Source organism: Cuculus canorus, chromosome 12 (assembly GCF_017976375.1).
Source record: "Cuculus canorus isolate bCucCan1 chromosome 12, bCucCan1.pri, whole genome shotgun sequence".
Classification (NCBI taxonomy): Eukaryota; Metazoa; Chordata; class Aves; order Cuculiformes; family Cuculidae; genus Cuculus; species Cuculus canorus.
The window spans coordinates 3,227,291-3,251,334 of NC_071412.1; the positions used below are offsets into that span (position 1 = coordinate 3,227,291).

The 24,044-nt window shown below is 40.0% G+C and overlaps 1 protein-coding gene across 5 annotated transcripts in view; it reads left to right on the top strand.

Annotated features, from left to right (window-relative positions):
• Window positions 1–23,053, top strand: part of ATOSA (atos homolog A) — a 54,464-nt gene extending 31,411 nt beyond the window's left edge. For all 5 annotated transcript variants that reach the window (XM_054078196.1, XM_054078197.1, XM_054078195.1 and 2 more), the window contains 11 exons: window positions 1,259–1,443; window positions 2,266–2,468; window positions 2,906–3,031; window positions 3,308–5,162; window positions 5,883–5,999; window positions 6,967–7,046; window positions 7,797–7,905; window positions 9,443–9,601; window positions 11,465–11,533; window positions 12,454–12,653; window positions 18,694–23,053. In XM_054078196.1, the coding sequence (XP_053934171.1) occupies window positions 1,259–1,443; window positions 2,266–2,468; window positions 2,906–3,031; window positions 3,308–5,162; window positions 5,883–5,999; window positions 6,967–7,046; window positions 7,797–7,905; window positions 9,443–9,601; window positions 11,465–11,533; window positions 12,454–12,653; window positions 18,694–18,847 (3,257 nt within the window). In that variant the 3' untranslated portion in view covers window positions 18,848–23,053. The remainder of the gene's footprint in view (window positions 1–1,258; window positions 1,444–2,265; window positions 2,469–2,905; window positions 3,032–3,307; window positions 5,163–5,882; window positions 6,000–6,966; window positions 7,047–7,796; window positions 7,906–9,442; window positions 9,602–11,464; window positions 11,534–12,453; window positions 12,654–18,693) is intronic.
• The last annotated feature ends 991 nt before the right edge of the window (window positions 23,054–24,044 follow it).

Genomic DNA, 24,044 nt, shown 5'->3' on the forward strand with positions numbered 1-24,044 from the left:
TCTGTCTTGCCATGTTTGCTAAATGCTTTGTTATTAAGGAATAAAGACAAAAGAGACTTAGGAATTCTTTTTCTTTTTTTCAAGTGGAAAGGTATTTTATGCATGGTAATCAAAACATGAATAGAAATTAACTCTGTCCCCGTGGCAGTTTTGTTTTGGTGGATGACATAGGACATCTGAGCTAAAATTGCAAAGATGTCATATGCTTTTGTTCCCCTAAAGCATAAAAAAAAAAAAAAAAAAAAGAACTGCTGGCAGCCTTGCCTCCACCTGCTTTTTTTTACTGCTCTTATAATAGATTTTGAAGTGAATGTATTTTAGCTTTCTCAGAAAAGGGATTTTTTGGTAACTTCAGCAACTAAATTTGAAACTTAAGTGCTTCCAAGCAGAGAGGGGAATGACACAATCTGGTTGTACTTGAATCTGTTTAAATAATGTGTGACAGCCTCGTGATGAGGGAGGAGGAGAGGGGTGCTCTACAAAACTCCAGAAAATCAGGGAGCTGGTGCATCCTCCCTCTGCAGGAATCGAGTGTGCCAGGAGAGTTGATGAAGAGCAATGCCAGCTGCTGCTTTGTCTGTGGAAATCTGTTGAGTTATAATTCTTTGTAGAAGTTTAGACAGACTATGATACAAAACAATGAATACTCTGTATGTTCCTCGGGAGCCTTTTGTATGCGTTAAAGGTAACTAAAAGTGTATTTCTCAAGTAAGCCTTGCTCTCAGCAGCAGGGACTAACAATAAAAATCTTAAAGAACAGTGTCCCACTTTTCTTAATAGAAGTAAATTTTTCTCTTTTCTTATTCAATTCTTAATGTATTTCGTGATGTATTATGGCTTATCTTTTTATCTGTCGCATGGTACTAATGATACCGTGTTGTACTGCCATCAGACTTCTTACAGTAGAGCCCAGGAAATGTTTTTTCTTCTAGAGAAGCTGTTATCCAGCTGTGGTTCACAACACAAACAGTTGTTTCTTAGCAGTGCTGAAATCTGGTATATTGACCAGTTGCTGTGTGAAATTCTTAGAGTATTTCTAATTTTGTCTGCTTGTGCTGTCAACGTTATGAAATTAGAAAAAGATATTTTGTGGTGATATAGTAACTTGGCCTTATGGGGAATACGTCCAACTTGATACAAAGATCCATTTCCTATAGCTCTCATTTTAAGTATGAATTGAAACAAATTGCAGGGTCAGCCAACAGTTGAAAGCTTGTTAAACAGCAGATGTCATTATTTTTTGTCTTTTAAATTATAGATACGTTGGATGAATACTTTGAATATGAAGCTGAGGAGTTCCTGGTTTCTTTGGCCTTGTTGATCACCGAAGGTCGAACTCCTGAATATTCAATCAAAGGCAGAACAGAGGGCTTTCATTGCCCACCGGCACAATCAAGTCAGCCGCCCACATCTAAGCATGAATGCAGCGACAAACTGGCTCAGGTATGATGGTACCCATTTCATTTTAAGTGGTGTGGTGTGCGTCCTTGCTGCTGTGATTAAAGTCAGCCCAGAACCCCGTAGCAGATTCACAGTTAAGCACAAATAACAATTGCTCTCTGTCAGTCCCACATTTAAACGAGAATGTAATTCAGTATCGTCCTAATAATAGATCTGTCCTTAAAATGAGAGATCATTAAGCCTTTTATCCTTGAACACGAGATTCTGCATGACTACCTGAATGCAGTACCTATTTGAGTCTTCATTATGCAAGCGGTAAGCGCTATAGTTGGCATTCTTGGTCTGGTTTGGGGTTTTTTTTTTAGAAAATGTAGGCTGACTTGTGTAACTTTTTACTTTTCCAGGTATTCTTGAAAAGTTAGTGAGGCAAAAAACATGAACACGAAATCCAGCAAGTTTTTTGGGGAGTAAGGTTGGAGCATCCCATCTGCTTTGTGAATTTCAGCTATTTTTCATGCAGAAGTTAGCTGTCTCCAAGACAGAATTTATAAAGACACTGCTTGAGTGTAACTGTTCAAGAGATGTATATAGAGAGAAGTACATGATAGCTAAGTACAGTGCTTGGGGAAATGCATTTTTTGAGCTCTTTTGATTTTCTACAGAAGTTGCTAATATAGCTGTAAAGGATTTGTTAATTATTTTTCGTTTAATAGCTCTGGAATCTTATCTCTGATTTGGTAAAACTTAATTTATGGAATTTGACCCTTGCCCTTTTCCAGTACTTTGGAACGTGTGTTTCAAGTAGATTTAAATCTGCCAGTATTTTTATGGCTTGCATATGTTGACATTTTTTCTTGCCCTCAGTGTCGTCAAGCCAGGCGAACCAGATCTGAGGTTATGCTGCTGTGGAAGAACAATATTCCAATCATGGTAGAAGTGATGCTACTTCCAGACTGTTGCTATAGCGATGAAGGGCCGACAACTGAGGGCAATGATTTAAATGATCCTGCAATCAAACAAGATGCATTGCTCTTAGAAAGGTGGATTTTGGAGCCAGTTCCTCGACAGTAAGTTGGATATTAGGATTAGCTGGTAGTTGCAAGAATCTTGTAACGTTAAAGTCCTTAAAGGAATCTGTTAGTGATTTTGAACTGGCCCTTTGCCATGAGGGCTGATCTAAGAAAACCACAATTTGGCAGTGAAATCTAAGCATCTTTCAATCTTAGTCTTCCTGTACTCATATTTTCTGTAGTGCGTGTTGTGCAATGCAGAGTATGAAGTGCTCCTAGTTGAAAATGCTCATTTTCATACATTATTTGTTATGTTAAATTGTATAAGTCATGATGTGTATAAAAACAAATCAGGCTCTGTAGTCTTCAAAACGTTTAAGGAGTTCCATTGTTTTGCTTTATTCAGCTGTGTTTTCAAAGATCAGGAAGGTGTTCTAATAGTTCTCTGTGCATATTCTTACCAACATCAATGTGTTTCTCTTAATACATTTTAGGAGTGGAGACCGATTTATCGAAGAGAAGACACTTTTATTGGCTGTTCGCTCTTTTGTTTTCTTCTCTCAGCTAAGTGCGTGGCTGAGTGTTTCCCATGGTGCTGTTCCCCGAAACATCCTGTACAGGTATGTGTGGGATGGTAAAAATAATGGTTTTCTGTTCCCAGGTTGTTGCAACTTGCTTTAAAACCATTCTTCCCTCCTGTTTTTCTGTTTGCTTTCAGAAGGTGCCACGTTGTTGGCCCAGTACTTTGGTAGTTGTATATATAGGGTTTATGTACTTCACAAAGTACAGCATTTGCTGGTGTCTAGTTCTTTTTCTTAGACATTTGTGTTATGAGGTAGATAATTAAAGATTCTTCACTAAGGTATTTCTGTAAATGCCCTTCTATGTTGTTTCAGGGTAAGCGCTGCAGATGTGGACTTGCAATGGACATTCTCTCAGACACCAACTGAGCATGTCTTTCCTGTTCCTAATGTTTCTCACAACGTGGCCTTGAGAGTCAGCGTCCAATCCTTGCCCAGACAATCTAACTACCCAGTTTTGACCTGTAGTATTCACGCCAACCTTGGCTTTTATGAAAAGCGAATGCAAGAGCGTAAGTTACTTCAGCACAGCGATTCCAGTGCGGCACAGCAATGCAGTACCTCCAGTCCACAGCGCTTCTGTGGGAAACAGATGTGGACAACGACACCTGAAGGCCTACTTAATGGAAAAAAGACACCTGAATTTACTACATCTGTCAGAAATGTAAAACTTTATCCATCCACTGGACTTGGATCTGACTTTGGGGCATCACAGTCTAAAGTTCAGTGCTATAATGCTACAGCAGAGAATAAGACACAATCCCGTGAAACACCTGTCAGGACTTTAAAATCCTTTTCTCTCGTCGATTCCCGTGTTTCGAATAGTCATTGCTCTCATCAGCCCACAGGAGAAATCAATCCTTTGATAGGCTCTTTACTTCAGGAGCGACAAGAGGTCATCGCAAGAATTGCTCGGCACTTAATTCACTGTGATCCAGCTACTTCCCCAGTTGTTGCTAGACATCCGTTCAACATACATGAGAATGGCTTGGCTACACCTAAAGCTTTTCGGAGTACTTATGAAGATGAAAACTTGCCAAGGAAAGGCAAGGAAACCTCCTCCCCCATTTCTATTGCCAACTTTGACAATGCAATGCAAGAAGATGTTGGTGAAGGCAAAACTAGAGCAATACCAGAGACGCCACTGCTTGATGCCCGTGTTCCAGGCAACCATTGTGGCCGTCAGTCAGCAGGAGAGAGTAATCCCCTGATTGATTCTCTGCTCCAAGAGCGGCAGGAGGTGATAGCAAGGATTGCCCAGCACTTGATTCATTGTGATCCAGCTACTTCTCATGTTACTGGACATCCATGTAAAGCGCATGACACTAGTCCAGTTAGTTCAAAAATTTTCCGAAGTACATATGAAGATGAAAATTTGCTCAAGAAAGGCAAGGAACCATCTTCTGTTTCTTTTGCTAAATCTGACTTTTCTTTGGTAGAAGACAGCGGTAAATCAAGGATGAAGACACCTGATATTCCTATCAGTCCTTCTAGGTTTGATGGGGAATCGAAGGCTTCTCTGAAACTACAAGCAAGAAGAAAATTGATTTTAGCAAAACCCAGCGAAGCTGTCCGAAATGCATTTCATCAGACTTCAAATAAAACTTCCTATGCATTTTCTAACATTTACACATCATCATCATGTACTAAAGAAAATAAATCTGAATTGCCAGAAAAATTGGAAACGATACATTCTGGTTCTGCACAGAAAGACCAGATAACAAACAGAATTAAACAGTGTTCAAATTTCAGCAGCATTGATGAACAGATTTGTACAAATAAATTTAAAGAAAGAACAGTTGTTAGTGAGAATAATGGCATGGATAGTTTTAACAATTTACAGGTAGATAAATGCCGAATACTTGAAGGTACAAAAAAAGCAACTGCAGTGCAGGTGTCTGACTCTTTGCACAAAAATGAACTCAAGTGTTTAGATAAAGACTCAAAACCCCCAAATATTTATGAGCAAAATACACAACTTATTAGTATTGAAAATTATTTAAATAAAGACCATGACAGTTTCAAAAGCAAAACCAAACAAGATAAAACAAAAACTGCACATGATGAGAATGAAGACCCAACAGGCCTCGATTTCCAAAGCACTTCTCAGAAAAAAACTACAGAAGACAACACAGTTAAGGGTGAGCGGCAGAAGAATCCAGATGTACAGGTAAATACACAGAGGAAAAGACCAGTTCCTTTAGCTGGTCTTAGTTAGCTTGTACCCTAGAACTGCTGAGGACCAGTATGAGGAGGGATTTAAATCTGACTTTGTAGGAAGCAGCTCGTTACTATTGTTATCTTGGTCTGAAGTAACATTTGTCTGGTGGTGCCTCCCCAGACCTTCTTAATTATAAATTTAACATGGAGAAGAACTGCCTTATTCTGCTCACACTGTCAGCATTATGAATGAGTTTCCAGAGACAGTTAGACATCCCTCCTTCTTGTAAACATACCAGTGTCTAAATATGGCTTTAAACTGGAGAGGGGCAGATTTAGACCAGACATAAGGAGGAATTTCTTCACTCTGAGGGTGGTGAGGCCCTGGCCCAGGTTGCCCAGGGAAGCTGTGGCTGCCCCATCCCTGGAGGTGTTCCAGGCCAGGTTGGATGGGCCTTGGGCAGCCTGAGCCAGTGGGAGGGGGTGGAACTGGATGATCTTTAAGGTCCCTTCCAATCCGAACTATTCTGTGATTCTGTATGGTAAGTGACTTCAGTGAGCAGTTTGTGTGATTGTTGCTTGAGTCAAGGGGAATTTGTACTGGATTATATTCATAATGGACCAGTGTGATGCAAATCCACCTGATTCGGAAGTCTTCTCTGTTACAGCAATCAAAATATCACAATAAAATATCTCATTGATATCTTAAGTAAATTTGTTTTGCTGACAGAAAGCACCATCTCTAAAACACACAAATATATGGCGGAAACATAATTTTCGTTCTTTGGATGGGACTTCAACCAAGGCTTTTCATCCCAGAACTGGATTGCCTCTGCTTTCAAGTCCTGTAAGTTATTGTTGAAATTCTAACTCCTCTTTGAAATGAGAAAGGAAATATTTTGTTCTTTTAATACTGGTGTATGGTAGAAAAATGGACAAATTTCCTAGGTGAAGCATGCATTTACTTTCAGTGTCAGAGCAAATAGTCCTGTATGTGGAAATTTGAGGGTTAACAGTCAAATGAAGTTGAACAATAGCTCGGAAAAAAGAAAATATTAAAGAGGTAGTTAAGTTCCTATCAAGATTAACAACAGGTGACTTTAGAAGAGTGGCAAAAAAATGTTTTGCTGTTATTTTAAAGCACAAAAGAAAGCATTTTGAAGATCAGTATTTTAGATTTAAACTAACATATTTTGCCATTTAAGAGCTTTTGTGTGTTACTAATACCTGACTGCCTATTATTCCAAAGCTTTTGTTTCTGTGAACAGTTTGTACTGTGTATTCTTCAGCAGTCAGTGATGTCATTGAATGACTAAGTGATAAAGCTGCTGTGATAAGACAGACACTGGGGAAATGTTACAGTTCTTGGTAGGCTGGGAGTTGGGAGAAAAAGAAAAACTCCCAAAAAATTGGCAGTTTTAAAGAAAAAGGCAGTCCCAATAAAAACTACTGATGTTCTGTAATCAACACATAAGTTTTATTCTTCAGTGCTTGCAAAGGCTGTTTTCAGGGGACTTGGATGGAAATTTTTACAGCCTATTTATCAGTAATATTCTGTACTGTTCCAGAGCAACATCAGCTCCTTGAATGAGTCTTTATTTAAGTACTTCCTGTTAATCGGAATTTATAGTCTTGGCATTAATAATTTTAGAATTTTCTTCACTAAATTTAGAATGTACAGGAATTTCTCTGTTCTGCTCTGTTTTTATAATTATGTAATGTCATGAAAATTCTTGGCAAACTTATGCTTACTTGACAAAATTGTCCTTACTAGAGGTACAATTTTCAAATTAGCATCCTCTTTCCCTCTTGAGGTTCCTCAAAGAAAAACACAGTCTGGGTGCTTTGATCTGGATTCATCACTGCTGCAGTTGAAATGTCTGTCTGCAAGAAGGTATATTTTATTTACCAGAAACGTGAAGAATTTTGGGGGAACCATAATGTAAATACATATCTTTATGCAACAGTGAAGCATGTTAGCAAAGACAAAAAAATGGGTGCCTTTCAAAAGGATCCTTGTTTGGAAAAAAGGCTTGGCAGCCAAGTTGCTCCAGGGGTCTGGGACGTAACCATGGTGTGAGAGGTGCTGCCGGGATGAACTCTGTCCTGTGCAGGGGCAGGCATGCTGTAAGATACACTTGAATTTTTGAACAGAAGAGGTTGTAATGGTTGAGTCTTCTTTAAATTCATGTCATTTTTGTGTTATGTTTTGTTCTTGATGTTGAATGGGTTAAACATTTTGCCTGAACTTGTTCAGAGAACTTAACTTTTAAAGTGGACATTAATACACAACAGGACCAGCTTTTAGTTTGACGTTGGAAACTTCATGATATGAGACAAAAACATCTGCATACAAGCGAAAATAATCCGATAACTTGGCCTCCTGCTAATCAGTTAATGAACAACCTACATTTTTATTGTCTTTGTCCCTTGTAAAGTAAAACTTGAGAGAGTATTTTTTTTCAGTTCACTAGAAAATGTTTTGCTAAAGTATTAACGGGCAATGTTCAACTGTTACTTTTTTAGGACATTTTGTAATACAGTAAGTAAATGATTCTTTCTAGAGCTGTTTGTACCCAGAAGACAGAAGCAAATATGTTTATCCTTTGTATTTATTCTGTCTTTTTTTTTTTTTTTTTAATAGCCCACAACAATGTATAAACGGACACAGTGATCCAGAGAGCCGTGGGAAACAATTTCTGAGTTCTAGTGCCCCACCAGTAACAAGTCTTAGCCTTCTGGGAAACTTTGAGGTATTGCATATTCTCTAGAATTCTTGTGGTATTTTTAGTAATCTTCCGTACTGCTTTTAAAAGTGCATTACTGTGAATAATTCTAGCCTTATTACAATGTAAAAGTTGATAATTAAATTGAATAAAATTTGTTTAAATTCCAGCTGTAAAGGCATGTATTTCACGCCCCAGACATCTTCTGTCTCAGAGATTCAGATAACAATGAGCTGCCTAACTTTTATTCCCCCCTATCATCAAGTTAGGAGGTATTCTGTTGATGTAAATGAGATTTAACAACCTGTAATTATTGATGTTTATAATGCTTGTAAACCTAGAAAAAAAAAGGATTTACATTTTTACTTTTAAGGCCTATTTAATATATCACAAAAGCTGTGGAGAATCATTGAATCATAAAATAGAATCGTAGAATAATTTGGGTTGGAAGGGAGCTTAAAGGTCATCCAGTTCCACCCCCTGCCGTAGGGGGTGGAACACCTCCCACTGGCTCAGGCTGCCCAAGGCCCATCCAACCTGGCCTGGAACCCCTCCAGGGATGGGGCAGCCACAGCTTCCCTGGGCAACCTGGGCCAGGGCCTCACCACTCTCAGAGTGAAGAAATTCCTCCTTTTGTCTGGTCTAAATCTGCCCCTCTCCAGTTTGTACCCATTCCCCTCTTCCTATCCCCACAAGCCTTTGTAAACAGCCCCTCCCCAGCTTTCTTGTAGCCCCTTTTAGTACCAGAAGCTGCTGTAAGGTCTCCTCAGAGCCTTCTCTTCTCCAGGCTGAACAACCCCAACTCTCTCAGCCTGTCCTTGTATGGGAGGTGCCCTCCAGCCCTCAGATCATCTTTGTAGCCTCCTCTGGACCCGTTCCAACAGCTCCATCTCCTTCTTATGTTGAGGATTCCAGAATTGGACACACTACTCCAGATGAGGTCTCACAAGAGAGGAATAGAGGGGCAGAATCCCCTCCCTCACCCTGCTGGCCACGCTGCTTTGGATGCAGCCCAGGACACATTTGGCCTTCTGGGCTGCGAGTGCACATTGCCGGCTCATGTCGAGCTTCTCATCAATCAGCACCCCAAGTCCTTCTACGCAGGGCTGCTCTCAAATGTATTTGATGTAGCCTCCAGCTTTTCACTTGGTTTAAATGACAAGGACTAATAGCTAGTGCACGAACGAGTTGTATCATTCTCCATATTTGTGAAATGTGGAGTGAATATATTTGGGGAAGTTACAGATTCTAGATTATTTTGTTTTTCAGATAGCACGTGTCAAGGAAAATCATGCATAGATCCTGCTGCAGCAGAATTCTCTGTAGGCTTTTGCACCAATTTCAGTAGGATGAAGACTGCATTGGGATGGTGCTTTCTCTTAGGGCACTGTCATCTTGTTGAATGTTACACTGTTCATCGTATTTTTTGCCACATCGTGTTTTGCAGGTCACCTCATGAAAGACCTAAATTCTCATATAAACTTGTTCCCTTATTTACTGCCTAGTTTTGCTCTATTTTATTTGAGGCATTCCCAACCAAAGCTCTATGTTTTTTATTTTTCAGGAATCAGTCCTGAATTTTCGCTTAGACCCACTCGGTGTCGTGGAGGGTTTCACAGCAGAAGTGGGAGCAAGCGGAGTCTTTTGTCCCACGCACATGACTCTACCAGTTGAAGTGTCATTCTACAGCGTTTCAGATGATAATGCACCTTCTCCTTACATGGTAGGTGTGTGGTTGGATTTATTTTAAATAAATTCTGACAGGTGGAAGTGAAGAACAAGAGCTCAGTGAGCAGAGGGTTCAGTAAGTGGGGATATATAACCTGGGTTATTTTCAGCTGTTCATGAGGCAGATTTCCTGTCCTTTCTTCCTTTCCCTAAATAGTGCTTTTCCTCCCTTTGCTCTGCCCCATTATCCAACTGCTTTCATCTTGGGACATTGAATGTAGATGTCTCCCTCCACACTGAAGTGATCAACCCCCACCATGGCTTTTATCCATCCAACTTAAAATAGGCCATGAGGCAATAGCTGGACTTAATGGGATATGTTTTTGTTGTCCCAACAAGTGGCTGCCCCGGGCAACTAACCACTCTGCCAGCCAGTGGCCTAGGTGCACGCCAAGGTACAACTGCTGATGGAGGCCTTAGACTCAGAAGTTTATTCAGCCCTTTCTTTTAAAGCAAGTATTGTCTGAGCTAGCGTGACACGTGGCTGTCCCTCAGTCTGCACGGTTTGATAATGTTTGCACCGATGCATTGTTTGTGTTCCCAGTATCCGTGTGTTAATTCTGTTCCACATTTCTATAAAGACAGCACAGGGTTTGGGTGTCTAAAAGTGCTTCCTTGTAAAAAGCCAAAGATGTTTTGTATGGTAGCATTGAATCAGATGGGTAGATTTGTTCCGACCACCTGTTAAAGAACCTTAATGTAGCCTGGGTGTCAGATCTAATTTTTAGTGGTTTTCACGTGGGTGTGTCTGTCTAAGATACGGTAAATGGTCTGTTTAAACATGTAAGTAAAGCATTGAACATCCAATCATCCCAATATTAAGATTTTTAATTCATAGCACCATATTTCTGACCTTCTGTTTTTGAAACTATTCAGAAAATGAAACAGCTTTGCAGGTTGTTTGAGTAATAGAGTTTAAACTTGTGTATGTCCTCTCTTAGCTACTGCAAAGAAGTATCTATTGTTTTGCTTTCACCTTTCTAGATTATTTCACGTGATTTCCAGGAGGTAAAAGGATTCTGATGTTCCTCAAACGGTTAAAGTAGCATTGCTTATTTTCCTAGCTGGGTTTTGTTGTTTCAGGCTTTTCCACTTGCTCTAAACACTCTATTATGGCTGAGTCTCCCAGGATTAATACAACATTTGTATAGTGCCTCCATCATCAGAAGCATTGTTTCTGTTCATATAGTTAGTTTATCTGCTCTGGGGCTTTTTTTGTTTGTTTGTTTGGGTTTTTTTAAGTCCAGTGCAGTGGGTCACAACAGTTGTGCACTGCAGGTTAACCAGACGTGCTCTAGAGTAGCACCCTAAGGGAGGCCTTGGCAGCATCGCAGCGCTGTGTAGGGCACTCACACTCTGTAGATTACAGCTGGTACAAAAGCAGATGGCATCGTCGATAAAGTTTGGATTAGGATGGAAGATTAAGTGCATCTGCTGCCTTTGAAAAGCAGAAATTAGTGTTGTGAGATTTAGAGTATTATTGGTGCAACTCGTGGTGATATAAAAAATGGAAGAGAGGAGGCAAATCTTCCATTTTAACTTACAAGCCATTTTGAAAAGAAAGCTGTATTTTGCCGTAGCTTCCTGACTGCTAGTTTGAAGATGTGGAAACTTGGACCTTCTTTCAAGAGGAGAATGTACCGCTTAGTGCACAGCTTTTAATGATCTGCGAAAGCATCTGTAAGGCTCCTACTGTTGATTTTTAACTGCATCTTAAATGCATCGCCTTTTCTGTTCTTATCTTTATATGTTACTGTTTGCTTTTGAATAAATACAATTACATGAATAGAACACTTCAATTTGTTTATATCTCTCCCTGCGAAATAAATGTGTGTCTTTTTTTTTTTTAATTCCCTAGGGTGTAATTACTTTAGAGTCCCTTGGTAAAAGGGGTTATCGGGTACCGCCTTCAGGAACAATACAAGTGGTAAGTACTCAGCAGAGACAGGTGCCTTGAAACCACTAGTACCAAGAAAGTCATGCAGAGGAGATGAGGTTATTGGAGATGAGCATGAAGCTAGCAGTGGAAACGTGCATCTCTGTAGGTACTGTAGTTACTCAGAGCAGAAATCTGCTTGTCATTTGTGGGACAAAAAAGACTCCCAACCTTTGAACCAGTCCATGCTGTGAAGAGACTTAAAATCAGTTACTGAAGGTTGAGAATAGTTGGGGACAACCAACTTTGAAGTAGTAATGGACAAATAATTAGGCCACAGTCCAAATTCTGAAATCTTTCTAAAAGGGTTAAGATGAAATCCTCAGTTGTATCTATTTTTTGTAACATTTCTACACATCTGTTTTTTGTAATAAAGTCAGAAAATAAATCACAGTCCTTGCTTAGAAACAATGATCTGCCTCTTTCTTTTAAGAACCTAGTCCAAGGGAACGCAGTGGTAATTTCAGGTTTAAAAGTGAAACCTGGCAATGTGCTTTCTGTATCTAGAAAACAGTGTAGACAAAAAGCTGACTGGAAAAATAAACCAAAATGGGATGCAGATTAGCAAAGTAATAGTAGTCATATATGAGGATTTCATAGACTCATAGAATCACCAGGTTGGAAAAGACCACTTGGATCATTGAGTCCAACCATTCCTATCAATCATTCCTATTTGGTTCATATTAGGTTGCTTTTAGTATTATATTTAAAAGTGGGAATTGCTAGCAGCCAAAGTGTTGAAAAACAGAAAAACTGTGCAATGTTTTTGCATGAAAGTTTCCGTTTGGCACCACAACAAAGCGCGTAGAGGATGGTGACTACTTTGGCAAGCAGAGGCCTTGGTTTTGGGGTTTTTTGGTTGAAATCTGTCTTCCCTAAAGCACATCGTATTGAACCGTTTGTCTTTTCAGACCTTATTTAACCCTAACAAAACTGTGGTGAAGATGTTTGTAGTGATTTATGACTTGAGAGAAATGCCAGCTAATCATCAAACATTCCTACGGCAAAGAACTTTCTCTGTTCCTGTGAGACGAGAAATCAAGAGAACTGTCAATAAAGAAAACAGCCAACAGACTGAAGAAAGGCTGCTACGCTACCTCATACATCTGAGGTGAGTTTCTCTGAGTTATAAAAAAATTCCACAACAAAGCAAAAGAACCCAAACCAAAACCAAACAAAAAAAAACACAAAAAAGAAATACTTGCCAAAATTTATCTCCTTATTTCTTTCCTAGCCTGCACTTTGCAGATTTACTTTTAAAAAAAGAATGCTTTTGATTTGGTGTTTAAGCTAGACAGCAGAGGAGGAAAAGCCAAAAACCAGCTTAGATTCTGGTTGAAAGAAACTAAGTTAAAATATATTCTTGGCATTGAAGTACTTTGTATAGCCTTGTAAAGTTTAACTCTTTGTTAGCGAGAGAGATGTAGTTCTGGCTGGATCAATGTACTTTTCCTCGAAGTTACAGGTAATAGTGGTTGTGGATATTACATGGCCAAAAGCCAAAACCTAGAGAAGGTGCTCAGTGCCCTGTGCACATGGCTCTCCACCAGTATAGCTTGTAACATGGAAAGCATTGAGTTACTCCTGAAAATACACTGTTCAGCGGGAAAAATGTAAATACCTATTCCTGATGCAATACCACTGATAACGCCTTTCACTTTATAAAATATTCAGACAATCTTCCTTACAAAGCACTGCCTGAAACCAGATACTACACCGCGGCTCTTGGGATGTTATGGAGACTGCAGGGTGAAACAAAGGAGGAATGATGGGTATAGTCTGTCCTGCAGTTTGCAGACTTTTGCCTGCATTGTGGTGGTAAAACCACTAACATGCAGACCCAGTGCTTTCATTGCAGCACCTGGAAACCAAACAGCAGCTGACATTCTGAAGCGAGAAAAAATAGATCTCTTACACTTTTCTCTTCAACTGGTTGCAGAATTACTTCTGGTGCATATTAATTTTCCCTGTTTAGTGGTATTGATTTCTACCCAGCAGACTTAGAAACACGGCTTTGATAGGGCAGTGATTCCAAGCCAAGCTTTCCTGTAAAATGAAATTTGGCAGTCATAAAAAAAAAAAAAGTGTGTTGATTTACTGGAGTGTGAAAATAGCATCCTGCACCTGGGTCAGAGCAATCCTCATTTTCAGTACAGGATGGGGAATGATGTGATTGAGAGCAGCCCAGCAGAGAATGACTTGGGGTGCTGGTTGATAAGCTCAACATGAGCCGGCAGCATGTGCTCGCAGCCCAGAAACCAACTGTGTCCTGGGCTGCATCCAAAGCAGCGTGGCCAGCAGGGAGGGAGGGGATTCTGCCCCTCTATTCCTCTCTTGTGAGACCTCATCTGGAGTAGTGTGTTCAGTTCTGGAATTCTCAACATAAGAAGGAGATGGAGCTGTTGGAACGGGTCCAGAGGAGGCTACAAAGATGATCCGAGGGCTGGAGGGCACCTCCCATACAAGGACAGGCTGAGAGAGTTGGGGTTGTTCAGCCTGGAGAAGAGAAGGCTCTGAGGAGACCTTATAGCGACATTCCAGTGCCTGAAGGGGGCCTACAGGGAAGCCCAAGAGGGGCTGTTCATAAAGGCTTGTGGGTATAGGACCAGGGGCAATGGGGATAAACTGGAGAGGGGCAGATTTGGACTAGACATAAGGAGGAATTTCTTCACCATGAGGGTGGTGAGGCCCTGGCCCAGGTTTCCCAGGGAAGCTGTGGCTGCCCCATCCCTGGAGGTGTTCCAGGCCAGGTTGGATGGGCCTTGGGCAGCCTGAGCCAGTGGGAGGTGTCCCTGTCCATGGCAGGGGGGTTGGAACGGGATGATCTTTAAGGTCCCTTCCAACCCAAACTGTTCTATGATTCTATGATGAGTCTGTTGAACTGTGTTTTCATTCTAAATTTTAGCCTGGATTGAAATTCATCCTTTCCTGAAATTCAGGCCACACTGACTTGCAGTGTCTAACTTAACCACCTTCTAAAAATTTTCTTCTGGGATAAATTCTGGAAAAGAGTGTGTAGCCCAAATAAAAGGCTCTGCTCACTTGTGGTGTTGGTCTCACTGATGGAGAGGAATTGGGAACACACACATCAGCTGCTGAGGTGGACAAAAATCTGCGGCCAGCCAGGTCTGGTGTACAGGCATGAAGAATAGTAATTTGTGTCCCCTTTCAGTTTCTGCTTTAATGTAGTTTGTAAATTTGTCGGAGACAAACCCAATAATTACTTCTATTTGAAGGCAAACATGCTTTGTTCTTCATTAGATGGCATTATAGCTAGAAATCTTCTTTCATGAGCTTCCTGTTTCTGATTCCTGCTGAGAGACAAAAATGTACCAGTTCTGCTGCTTCTCATTTTTAAATACTTATGAATTAGCTCAACTTTTAGACCTCTGGTGGGATCAACTCCTGGATTTACAATGTGTGATTGGAAATACACCCATTTCTGGCTGGAAAAACAAACTGCTTGGTAACCTTTCATAAGGAATGAACCCAAACATTGGCTCCTTTTTCATAATGGAAGAATGCAACCCACCTGAAATACTACAGTAGTTTGTTATCTGTCTGGTGGTTTATTATGCAGACTACCTCACACTTGACCAAAGATGCTGTTGTCAGTCTAGTACGTAGCCTCCTTTACTAAAGATAGATTTTAATCAGGAGAGCTTAAGAAGTCTTGGTAGTGTATTAATTCATGTGTCATTTGGTATTAATACTTCATTTTTAAAAGCAGCAATGTATCCTCAAACCTGCTTTACTGAAAACTTTGATACACACCTAAAAAAATTGAACTCTTTTGTTACTCAAGTTGGACTAGGACAGCCTTTCAGGGTTTTTTTTATTGCAGCAGTTGTTGAAAACAAGCATCTTAAGCTTCCGTGTTGAAATTTTGCTCAAAAAAACAAATGAAGTCACTACCAGTGAGCTGCATTGTGATCACATCTGCTTGCGAGACCTTAATCACAATTGTCAGCACTCACATTATGAAAGCTTCTTTTCAAGTGGTAATTCAGCAAAAATGCTTGCATAGGTCTGGAACTTAACACCGGCGGCCAGTTCTAATACAGCACTCTTCTAAAGCCTCAGATTTATTGTGTACTCAGCTTCTGTGTGCAGTTCTGTATGTTTGAGGTGCTGCTTTATATGCCATTTGTATTTGACCCACAGTACAGATATAAAATGTAGCTTGCACAGACAGCAGAGCTTTATTGACTGTAAGAAGATCGAGTGTTGCACCTGCAGTTTAAGTCATTTCTTGAAGATGCTTTGGGGGTAAATTTTTTGTTCCGAGTGAAGCAACGATTTTTGCATTGTGAATAAATCTACGTGACAGCTGTGAGTCGAGCTCTGCTCGTGCCTTGTGTTGAGGGTGATGACCGTCGGTTGATTTCTAGGTCACGTTCTGGCACCCGCATAAAAGGCAATTAAACAGTTAACCTACCCATAGATCAGCATTTTTCATGTTTTCAAAGCTTGGTCAACAGCTTTAGTTACTGACATATTGCCTCTTTTAATTGCGTGGAGCATAATTGTTGTTAAGTAACAGCTAAACAGGGGTTGTTACTGAAAGCTAAGTGGTGGGTAAGCTTGAAAGGGATTGTTAAAAGTAGTGATTCCTCGAGTGTTGAGAAACTTCGTAAAAATATTTTCCTGATGTGGCATGTGATACATTTATTGGTGGAAGCTGAAGATAGCTGCTATTACTGATTTACTGTTTGCCTTTTGATCTTTCTGATCTCTCAGCGTTTTTTTTGATCTAGAAATTTGTGTCCTTGTCCTAATGATTTTACTTACAGATTTTATAGATTATGTTGGATAGTCTTTTTCTCATGCAAAACATGCCTTGCTACATACGGTTCTTGTGATCCTCCTGCTGTATCCTGTTCCTGTGACTTACTGTGTTCTTTGAATTTTGATGGCTTATAATATATATATATGGGGGGGTTGTGCTTGCATTTGTCATTTCTTCAGTAGTGTTTATCGTTTTCTTTCCTCTGCCAGACTTTCTAGCTCATCTAATATTTGTGCGTTTAAGCCTCCCTGTACTTGTCTATCGATGCTGTTCCCGGGATACCATCTGTCAGCGACCTCTGTTGTGTTTTTCTTGATTCCTTTGCACAAAACTGCTGGAGCTGCCGCAGCTCTGGAGCCAGTCCCGTAGTGGACCCTTCATCACCACCCTCCGGGGGTGTATGTAATGATCCTCTTCATTATTCCAGTGTATTTGCAGATATGAAAAGCAACATTTCTAAATTCCAATTACTGTGATAAACGTTAAGTGGTGAAAGCAGAAATGAGAAGAATCCCCCAAACTCTCTTGCTGTCTCCCACTGATCTTCCATCAATCTTTGTGAAATGTTGTGCTCAGAAGAGCCACATTACAGGGGAGGCATTATTTATTGGGCAAAGGGAGTCTGGCAGGATTCTCACTAACAGAAAATAGTAAGCTTGGGAAGTTTAAAAATAGACCTTGCTAATTATTTTCTGATACGCCCATCTGTAAAATGGGGATAGAGATCTACTTTATGATGGTGCTTTGATAACTCTGTCTACTCTTTGAGAGTTCTAGCTGTTCTATACAAATGAACTTCAATCATACTTTTGCTGCAAAAGATCTTTCAATACACTTTCTCATTTTAAAATTACTCGTAAACTACACGCTGAATAACTGCTGTGTTCAGTTCGTCCCTTGGCTCTTTCACTCCTCCTTCTTGTGCTCTCCTCCAGAGTCTTCTCTTAAGATAGAATCCCCTTCCCTTCGCCTACCAGGTGAAGGCCTTTCACACTGACAGCACCGAGTAAATAATTAGTGATGGATGGGAGCTCTGTGGGAGCCAGGAGGAGCATTCTGTTGCTCCCCACCATGTTTAATGCCCAGGAGAGCAGAATTTTCCTTTTTCTGGCTGTGGGCATAACTACATGCTATTCTGCATCACTCGTCTGAACAAAACAGTGGCACGGAATCCATTTCTGCAGCCTTCCTGCCCCAGATGATATAACCTTGACGGATCTTCTGGAGTTGCCTGTCTTTCTCTGACCTCTCAGAATTTCAGTCCCATTGTGGCTGCGTTTATTCTAGAGATGCTTTTGCTTCAGTGTGGTAATTGTTTATCAAAAATCGTAATACGTAATAATACAGTGTGCCCCGCTCACTCAGCATTTGTAATGGTATCATTTTGTCATTAAAATAGCAATAGCTTTTCTGTTTCTATATAGTGGCAAGAGCTTTTCTATTTCTATTATAGTAGCAATAGCTTTTCTTCCTTACCGTGGCATAGTGATAGTGACATTAAATTCAGCTGCCATAAGAAATGCTCCGTAGGCTCTCCTGCCTTTCCTGGTTGAAGGAAAGAAATTAAGGACTTCTGCCAGATGAAGACTATAGAGTACAGTTCTCCAAAATGCAGATCTCTCTCTGTCTATAACTGTTAAATCCCAGGGAAAGTGGAACTGCCACATTCCAGGCAGGTTTGGAGAACCTGAATTAGGCTGTTCAGCTGCAGCATAAAATAGGCTCAGGAAGTGGCAGCTGTTTACGTTGGTGACTGCGCCTGTGAGCTACTGTCGCTTTGAAATAACTCTGTATTCTGTGTAAAAAACTGTTTTCTGTCTGCCTGCAGAGATGCCCCTGCTTGCTGCTTCTCAAGTTCAGCTTAACTCTGGTCTGCGGTATAAAGTGAACTTCTTGCTTGTACATGCATAACGAGAGCAGTAGAATCTGTCTGTGGGATCACTAGCACTGAAATGTGTGTTTTTGCGATCTATATATGCCTTTGTTGATATTTGAACCTTCCCTTTTGTGCATGCTTAGGCCATTGGGGCATTTTCAGGTGTGCTCATTCAAGAGCACTTTTTGCCTTTCTAGATTGCTGAGAACTTTAATCTTTGACGTACATGAGCACAGTGTGAACTTCAGATATTCCGTGCCACTGTAAAAGCTATGCATTACACTGGTGATTAGGAACAGATCCTCTAAATACCAGAGGAAGCAAAGTAGATTGAAAATGTTAGGTTATTTCTTTCATTTTAACTGACTAACTTTGTATGTTCAAATGTTTTTTGGACTTAATCTCTTAAAGGGAACGCATTTATTTCAGTAATATTTAAAGTTGAATCTTTTGTTTTAGATGATACAGATATTTGTATCTTTTCAGGTTCCAGAGTTCTAAATCTGGAAAGATCTACCTCCACAGAGATGTAAGGCTCCTGTTCTCTCGGAAATCCATGGAAGTTGATAGCGGCGCTGCGTATGAACTCAAATCTTACACTGAATCTCCAACAAATCCTCAGTTTTCACCAAGATGCTAGCAAACAATGGCAAACTAAAGTATTTGTTTTACTGTTGATTATTCCTTACAAGTGAATATCGGTAGAGATGACAGTATAAAGTTAAGTCTGTAAAGGAATGAAAATAGTGCTCAAGAGAGAGAAGGTTCTTATGTGATCCTGGACCAGTTTTTAAAAGGTTTTTGGAATGAGCTTCGTGTATTCCAAGTAGACTGGAAACATACTTAAATCTAATCTTTTTGTACTGTTTAAAACCACTTCATTGGATGTGTGGCAATAGCAAATTCCCAAGTTAGTTTAGTGTTTACACTTTTTATTTTATTTTCAGTTATTTAATATTTAATGTTTCATTTAATACTCAAGTGATGTTTGTCTTTAGTGTTCTAATGTAGCATAAATCCTATGTAAAATCATACTATGTATTTTTGGCATTAATATTGAAATCTGAAATATATACAGATGTCTTTAATCTGTGTGATGTTTTAAGTGATATTCATTTAAGTTATTGAAAATGGGGACAACAGATCGATTTCCATTACATTTCATACTATGCAAGCATTTAACTTTCTTCTCTTTAAGGGTAACCTTTTCTTTCTTTTGTCAATATGCAAATTTAATAACACCTGTGTCCATAGTGCCCATTGTGTATTTACTTATTCATGCATTCAGGTGATTGGTTCAATTCGTATTTTGCTCCCTCCGTTTCTTTCTTTCCTTAAAGGCCACTTTAATTTTGCATTCTGTTATTCTGTTATTTCTGTTATTATTTTTCTCACATAAAATTCCCTGCCCTCCCCCATTTGATTTCTCAGATTGTGTTAAAGGGTGTACTGTGCAAACAAATTAGTATTTATATCTTAAATATATGCAAAAGCTATGAAACTTGTACTTTTTGTTTTATTTTTAGATGAGGAAGATCTTGTAATCTTAAATATTTTTAATAGGTTGGTTCCATTTAGGCCACTAGGTGGCCATAGGAAGTTTTACGAGAAATGCTGCATTGGGCGTACCAGTATTTTCCAATACGTATATGTATTCCTAAAACAAAACGCAGTCAGATAAACAGTTTATGCTACCTGTTAAACTGTGTAACTGAGAGAAATAAAGTTAGAAGCATTTTATTATCTTTGAGGTATATATTTAATGATGAAAATGAAGATCTATGATGTGTTCTGAAGGTCTTGGAGTTTCTCAACTCTTTTACCTTGGTTTATATGCTTTTCTTTACATCGCTGTAGGTTTTCAGTGTGTCAATATGAAAGATGACGTTCGTATTTGGGAGTCGTAACGCACTTCTCTGACAGCTGCGGAGAAAGAAGGAACGTGCGTCTTGTGTGTTCAGCACTGCCCTTAGATGAGAGGAGAAGTCAGTGTATCATGAAATCTCCAGGAAGTCTGCCAGGGAAAGAAAGGGAGACCAGACTTTCCAGATGACGCTTATCAGCTATCTCATGTATTCAAACGCCTCTTGCCACAGAGGGCAAAGCTCAGACATGACTGAGGCCCTTCTCCCTTCAGCAGCGTTTTCCCCTCAGTTACACTCAGTTTCCAAAGGTTAGGTAGCATTTCTTTCATAAAGACTTGGGGAAAAAACGTACAGGAAAGGATTGCGTAGAGTTTTTAGTCATTTGTGTGTCTTGCAAAATGAGAAAAGGTTTCTTGTGGTAGCAGAAGAGTCAAATACAGCTGCAGCTGTACCAGGTACGTAACTAAGTTCTGGACTGGCATAATGAGAATGTGTCCTACTTTCTTTGTTGCTACTATTGAGTCATAAGCACACAGCACGTATCCTCCAAGTACTTATTTGTGTCATGGTGCACATCTGCTTGAAAAAAAGAGTAAGGACACACTTTTAATGAAAAGTCCCAATTCACATGTCGTAGATTAACCTTTTATTTTGCACTGACAATATACAATGTTTGTATCTCTGTATCCTGATAATTTTAAGTGACTCCTTCAAGCTGTTCTTTTCTCCCTTCAGAGTAATATATTTATTTGTTTCGAACAACAAGGAAGCGTGGATATAGAATATGTGGTGACTACAAGTCATGTCTAGGAAATAAATTTGTATTGACTTAACTGGTCAAACTGCACTCAGTCCCTGCATGGGTTCAGAATAAATGTGACCTTAGATTATCCATGCTCGGTTTTGATTTAACTAAGTCATTCTCCCTTTACAGCTTGATCTGCATTACAACTTTCCGTAAGCGACACACCTGGAGAAAAGCTGAATGTTCCTAAAATATGAGCTGAATTCCACGTGACCTTCCGTGCAAAGGTTGAGGAATGAGACCAGACTTTTTTTTTTGAGCTGTCATTTGCTGCTTCTCTTTATCCCTCAGTTGGGTCAAATGTAGGGAATTATTTGAGAGGTTTATGAAGCTCTTCCGTGATAGAGGCTCCAAGTAATCTCTTCTCCCTGGAACAGTTAAACACTTTTAACTGTACTTATTATAGGAAAGCTGTTTGTAACGCCCAGCTGAAGTCAAACACTACTTGGCCTTTTCACTATAAGCAAGGTCAACAGCTTGTATCTCCCTTTTCAGTCTTGTTTTCTTTATCTAAGATGACCTTGGACTGTTCAGTCAGATTTGCCTCATAGATTTTATTTTCTGCACTTCTCATCATTCTGGCTCTTTGCTTTCTTCTTTTGGTCTGACTCTATCCTGCAGTGCCTCAAGCTGGACACGGCATCCCCCGTGGAGCCTCTCTGTGCCAATTAGAGTGGAAGGACTGATTGCTAGATCTTATGGATTAAAATCCACTTCAGCTATCTTATTATAATACTTGATTTTTCAGTATTGGGAGATGTCAAGGTGCATTCATCTTGTTATCCAGTATAAGGGAGGTGTCCTACTGCTTGTTTCCAATATGACAGCTTTCCTGCGCGTGTCATTGGTGAACTTCATTCGCCCACTACCCAAGATTTTGTACCTGATTTTCTGCTTGAATCTGGATTGCACGTATGTGCTTGTAGCTTCTCTCACTCAATGTTACCTGCCAATATTAATGAGGTTTATAGCAGATTATTTGGATCAGCAATTAAACAGATGAGCAGCATTGGCCCTGGGAAGCCCTTTGTGAAGCTACCAAATGCAGAATTACTGTTGGAACAAGTGACGGCCTTTTCCAATAAAACTTGCGTTTACCACATTGCAGTTTGATTGTTAAGTTTCCCTAATTTGCATGGGGAAGTGTCAGAGCTCTTCACCCTCTTCTGTTTCCTTCCCATTAATGGAAGCGCAATTGCATGAAACCCTTGTTCTTAATTGTGAATTCCCGTCTAGCTACTCCGTTTCTTTTGAGTGTTTATTTCAGATGATTTCTCAGGTAGTATTGGTGAGACAGCTTAATTTTATAGCTTGTATTCTGCCCTCTCCTTAATCCTATTTCATCAGTCTCCTGAAAACCCATTCATTTTCTACAGGTTTCTACACAGATCACCGCTAAATTAATTGGAGATTGCTCAGTCAGTTCTCTATACCCTCAAGGAAATTTTTTCAACCAAGTTGAAAAAAGTTACCAGATAAGGGAAAAAAAAAACCCCTTTTTCTACCTTGAGGTTATACACTGTTGTGAGTTTGTTAAGTTAGCTTCTTGATCATGCCAGATTGAACAAAAGAAACATAAAATCCTTTGGTCTTTACGTTGTTTGTTCAGTAATGTTCAGAAATGATTCTGTGTCCCTTGTCTTCATGATCTGCTTTTGATGCACATCCTTAAAAAATGACCTAGTTTCTCTGCGCTGCTTCCTTGCATTTGAGGCCATAGAAGAACTTGTGCTTTTCCTGAGGTTCTTTCTTTATTTCTTTATTTCCCATCCTTCCTCTGCACTGTATAGTTTACACTTATTCCCTTCAAGAGATTATTTCATTAAGGAACCGCTGAATCTTCAAAACTGTTTTTCCTCACGTTAATTTCCTATGAGATTTGAAATAAACTCCTGTAGTTTGCATTCTTGTCTGCTGTCACTGCTTTGTTGACCTGCTTCCTTTCAAATTGCATCCTTTTTTATGATCATTCTTCAACGCGTTACTCTGGTTTTTACACCTTCCGACCACTTCTCTGTAGTTTTGATAGAAGCAAACATGATACAGCCATGGTTAACGCTGCTTCTGTCATTAGGAAAACAATACTCATGTGCCTTCTATGATTTTCCTGTGCAATCTGCCCTGTGGTGTCCCTTTCTGAACGAGGGATATGCGCATGTCTTGAGTTCCCAGCTACTACGTCCCAGGCTCTGGACAAGGCTCTCAGTTGCTCAAAAAACCTGCTTCCAACAACTATTGGTTGGGGGTGGGGTGTTAGTAAAATTCAGCTGTGGGAAAATCATTGACTTTACAGCTTCTGTTTTGATTGAGAGACTTTCCTAACCTGTCTCCTGGACCTTCAACGCACCAAGCCTATCATTGCCCATCCTTCCCAAGCTGTGCTCGAGCTGGTTCGCCCCAGCCGCATGCAGGGTTGGCTGGGTGGAGAGCATGTGCTGCTTGTCAGCTGGAGGATCTCCAGGATGAATGCAGGCGATACGCTGTGGTGGGAGGTCTGGAAGTCAAAACCATGGGAAAGCAATGTAAGATACTAGGAAAGTACATTTTGTATAGGAAAAGTGGGAGTGTACATCCATCTACCTGAGTATTAAGTAATATCTGTATCTTATTGTTCGCCTTAAATACCTTATAATTGTTCACCTTATAGTTTATAATCGCTATATTTAGAGATCTCTAAAGATTTATTAAAGGTGAGCTATTTAAACCCCTCCTTTATGTTCTTGAAGTCTAAGAGAGCCCGAGGGAGGTTAGTGTTCTGCCAAGAACCAGTGAGAAGTAGATGGGGAGGGAAGGTCTTTTCCAACCTAGTGATTCTCTGACTTTTTTTTTTTCTAAGATACTTTATATCGATAGCGCACTGTTAAGATGTTCCAGTGGACCGAGACCTATCCTGTCAGAACTCTTGTGAATCTGGAGCTGGCTCCAGCCCTGCCTGACCTTGTGATTCAAAGGAGTCGTCTCACAGACGGACTGTAAACCAAAGCACCTTTATTGTGCTGGCGGAGAGGGCACAGGGTCTGTACCCTAGAAAATATACACACCCCGCATTGTGAGATTCCAGCTAGCTTATATACCCGTTTTATCAAACACTACATACATCTGTGGTTCGTCCCAATAGGCAAGCGGTTTGGTTCTCTACTTTTACAGCCAGCTTTATGATTTCCTAG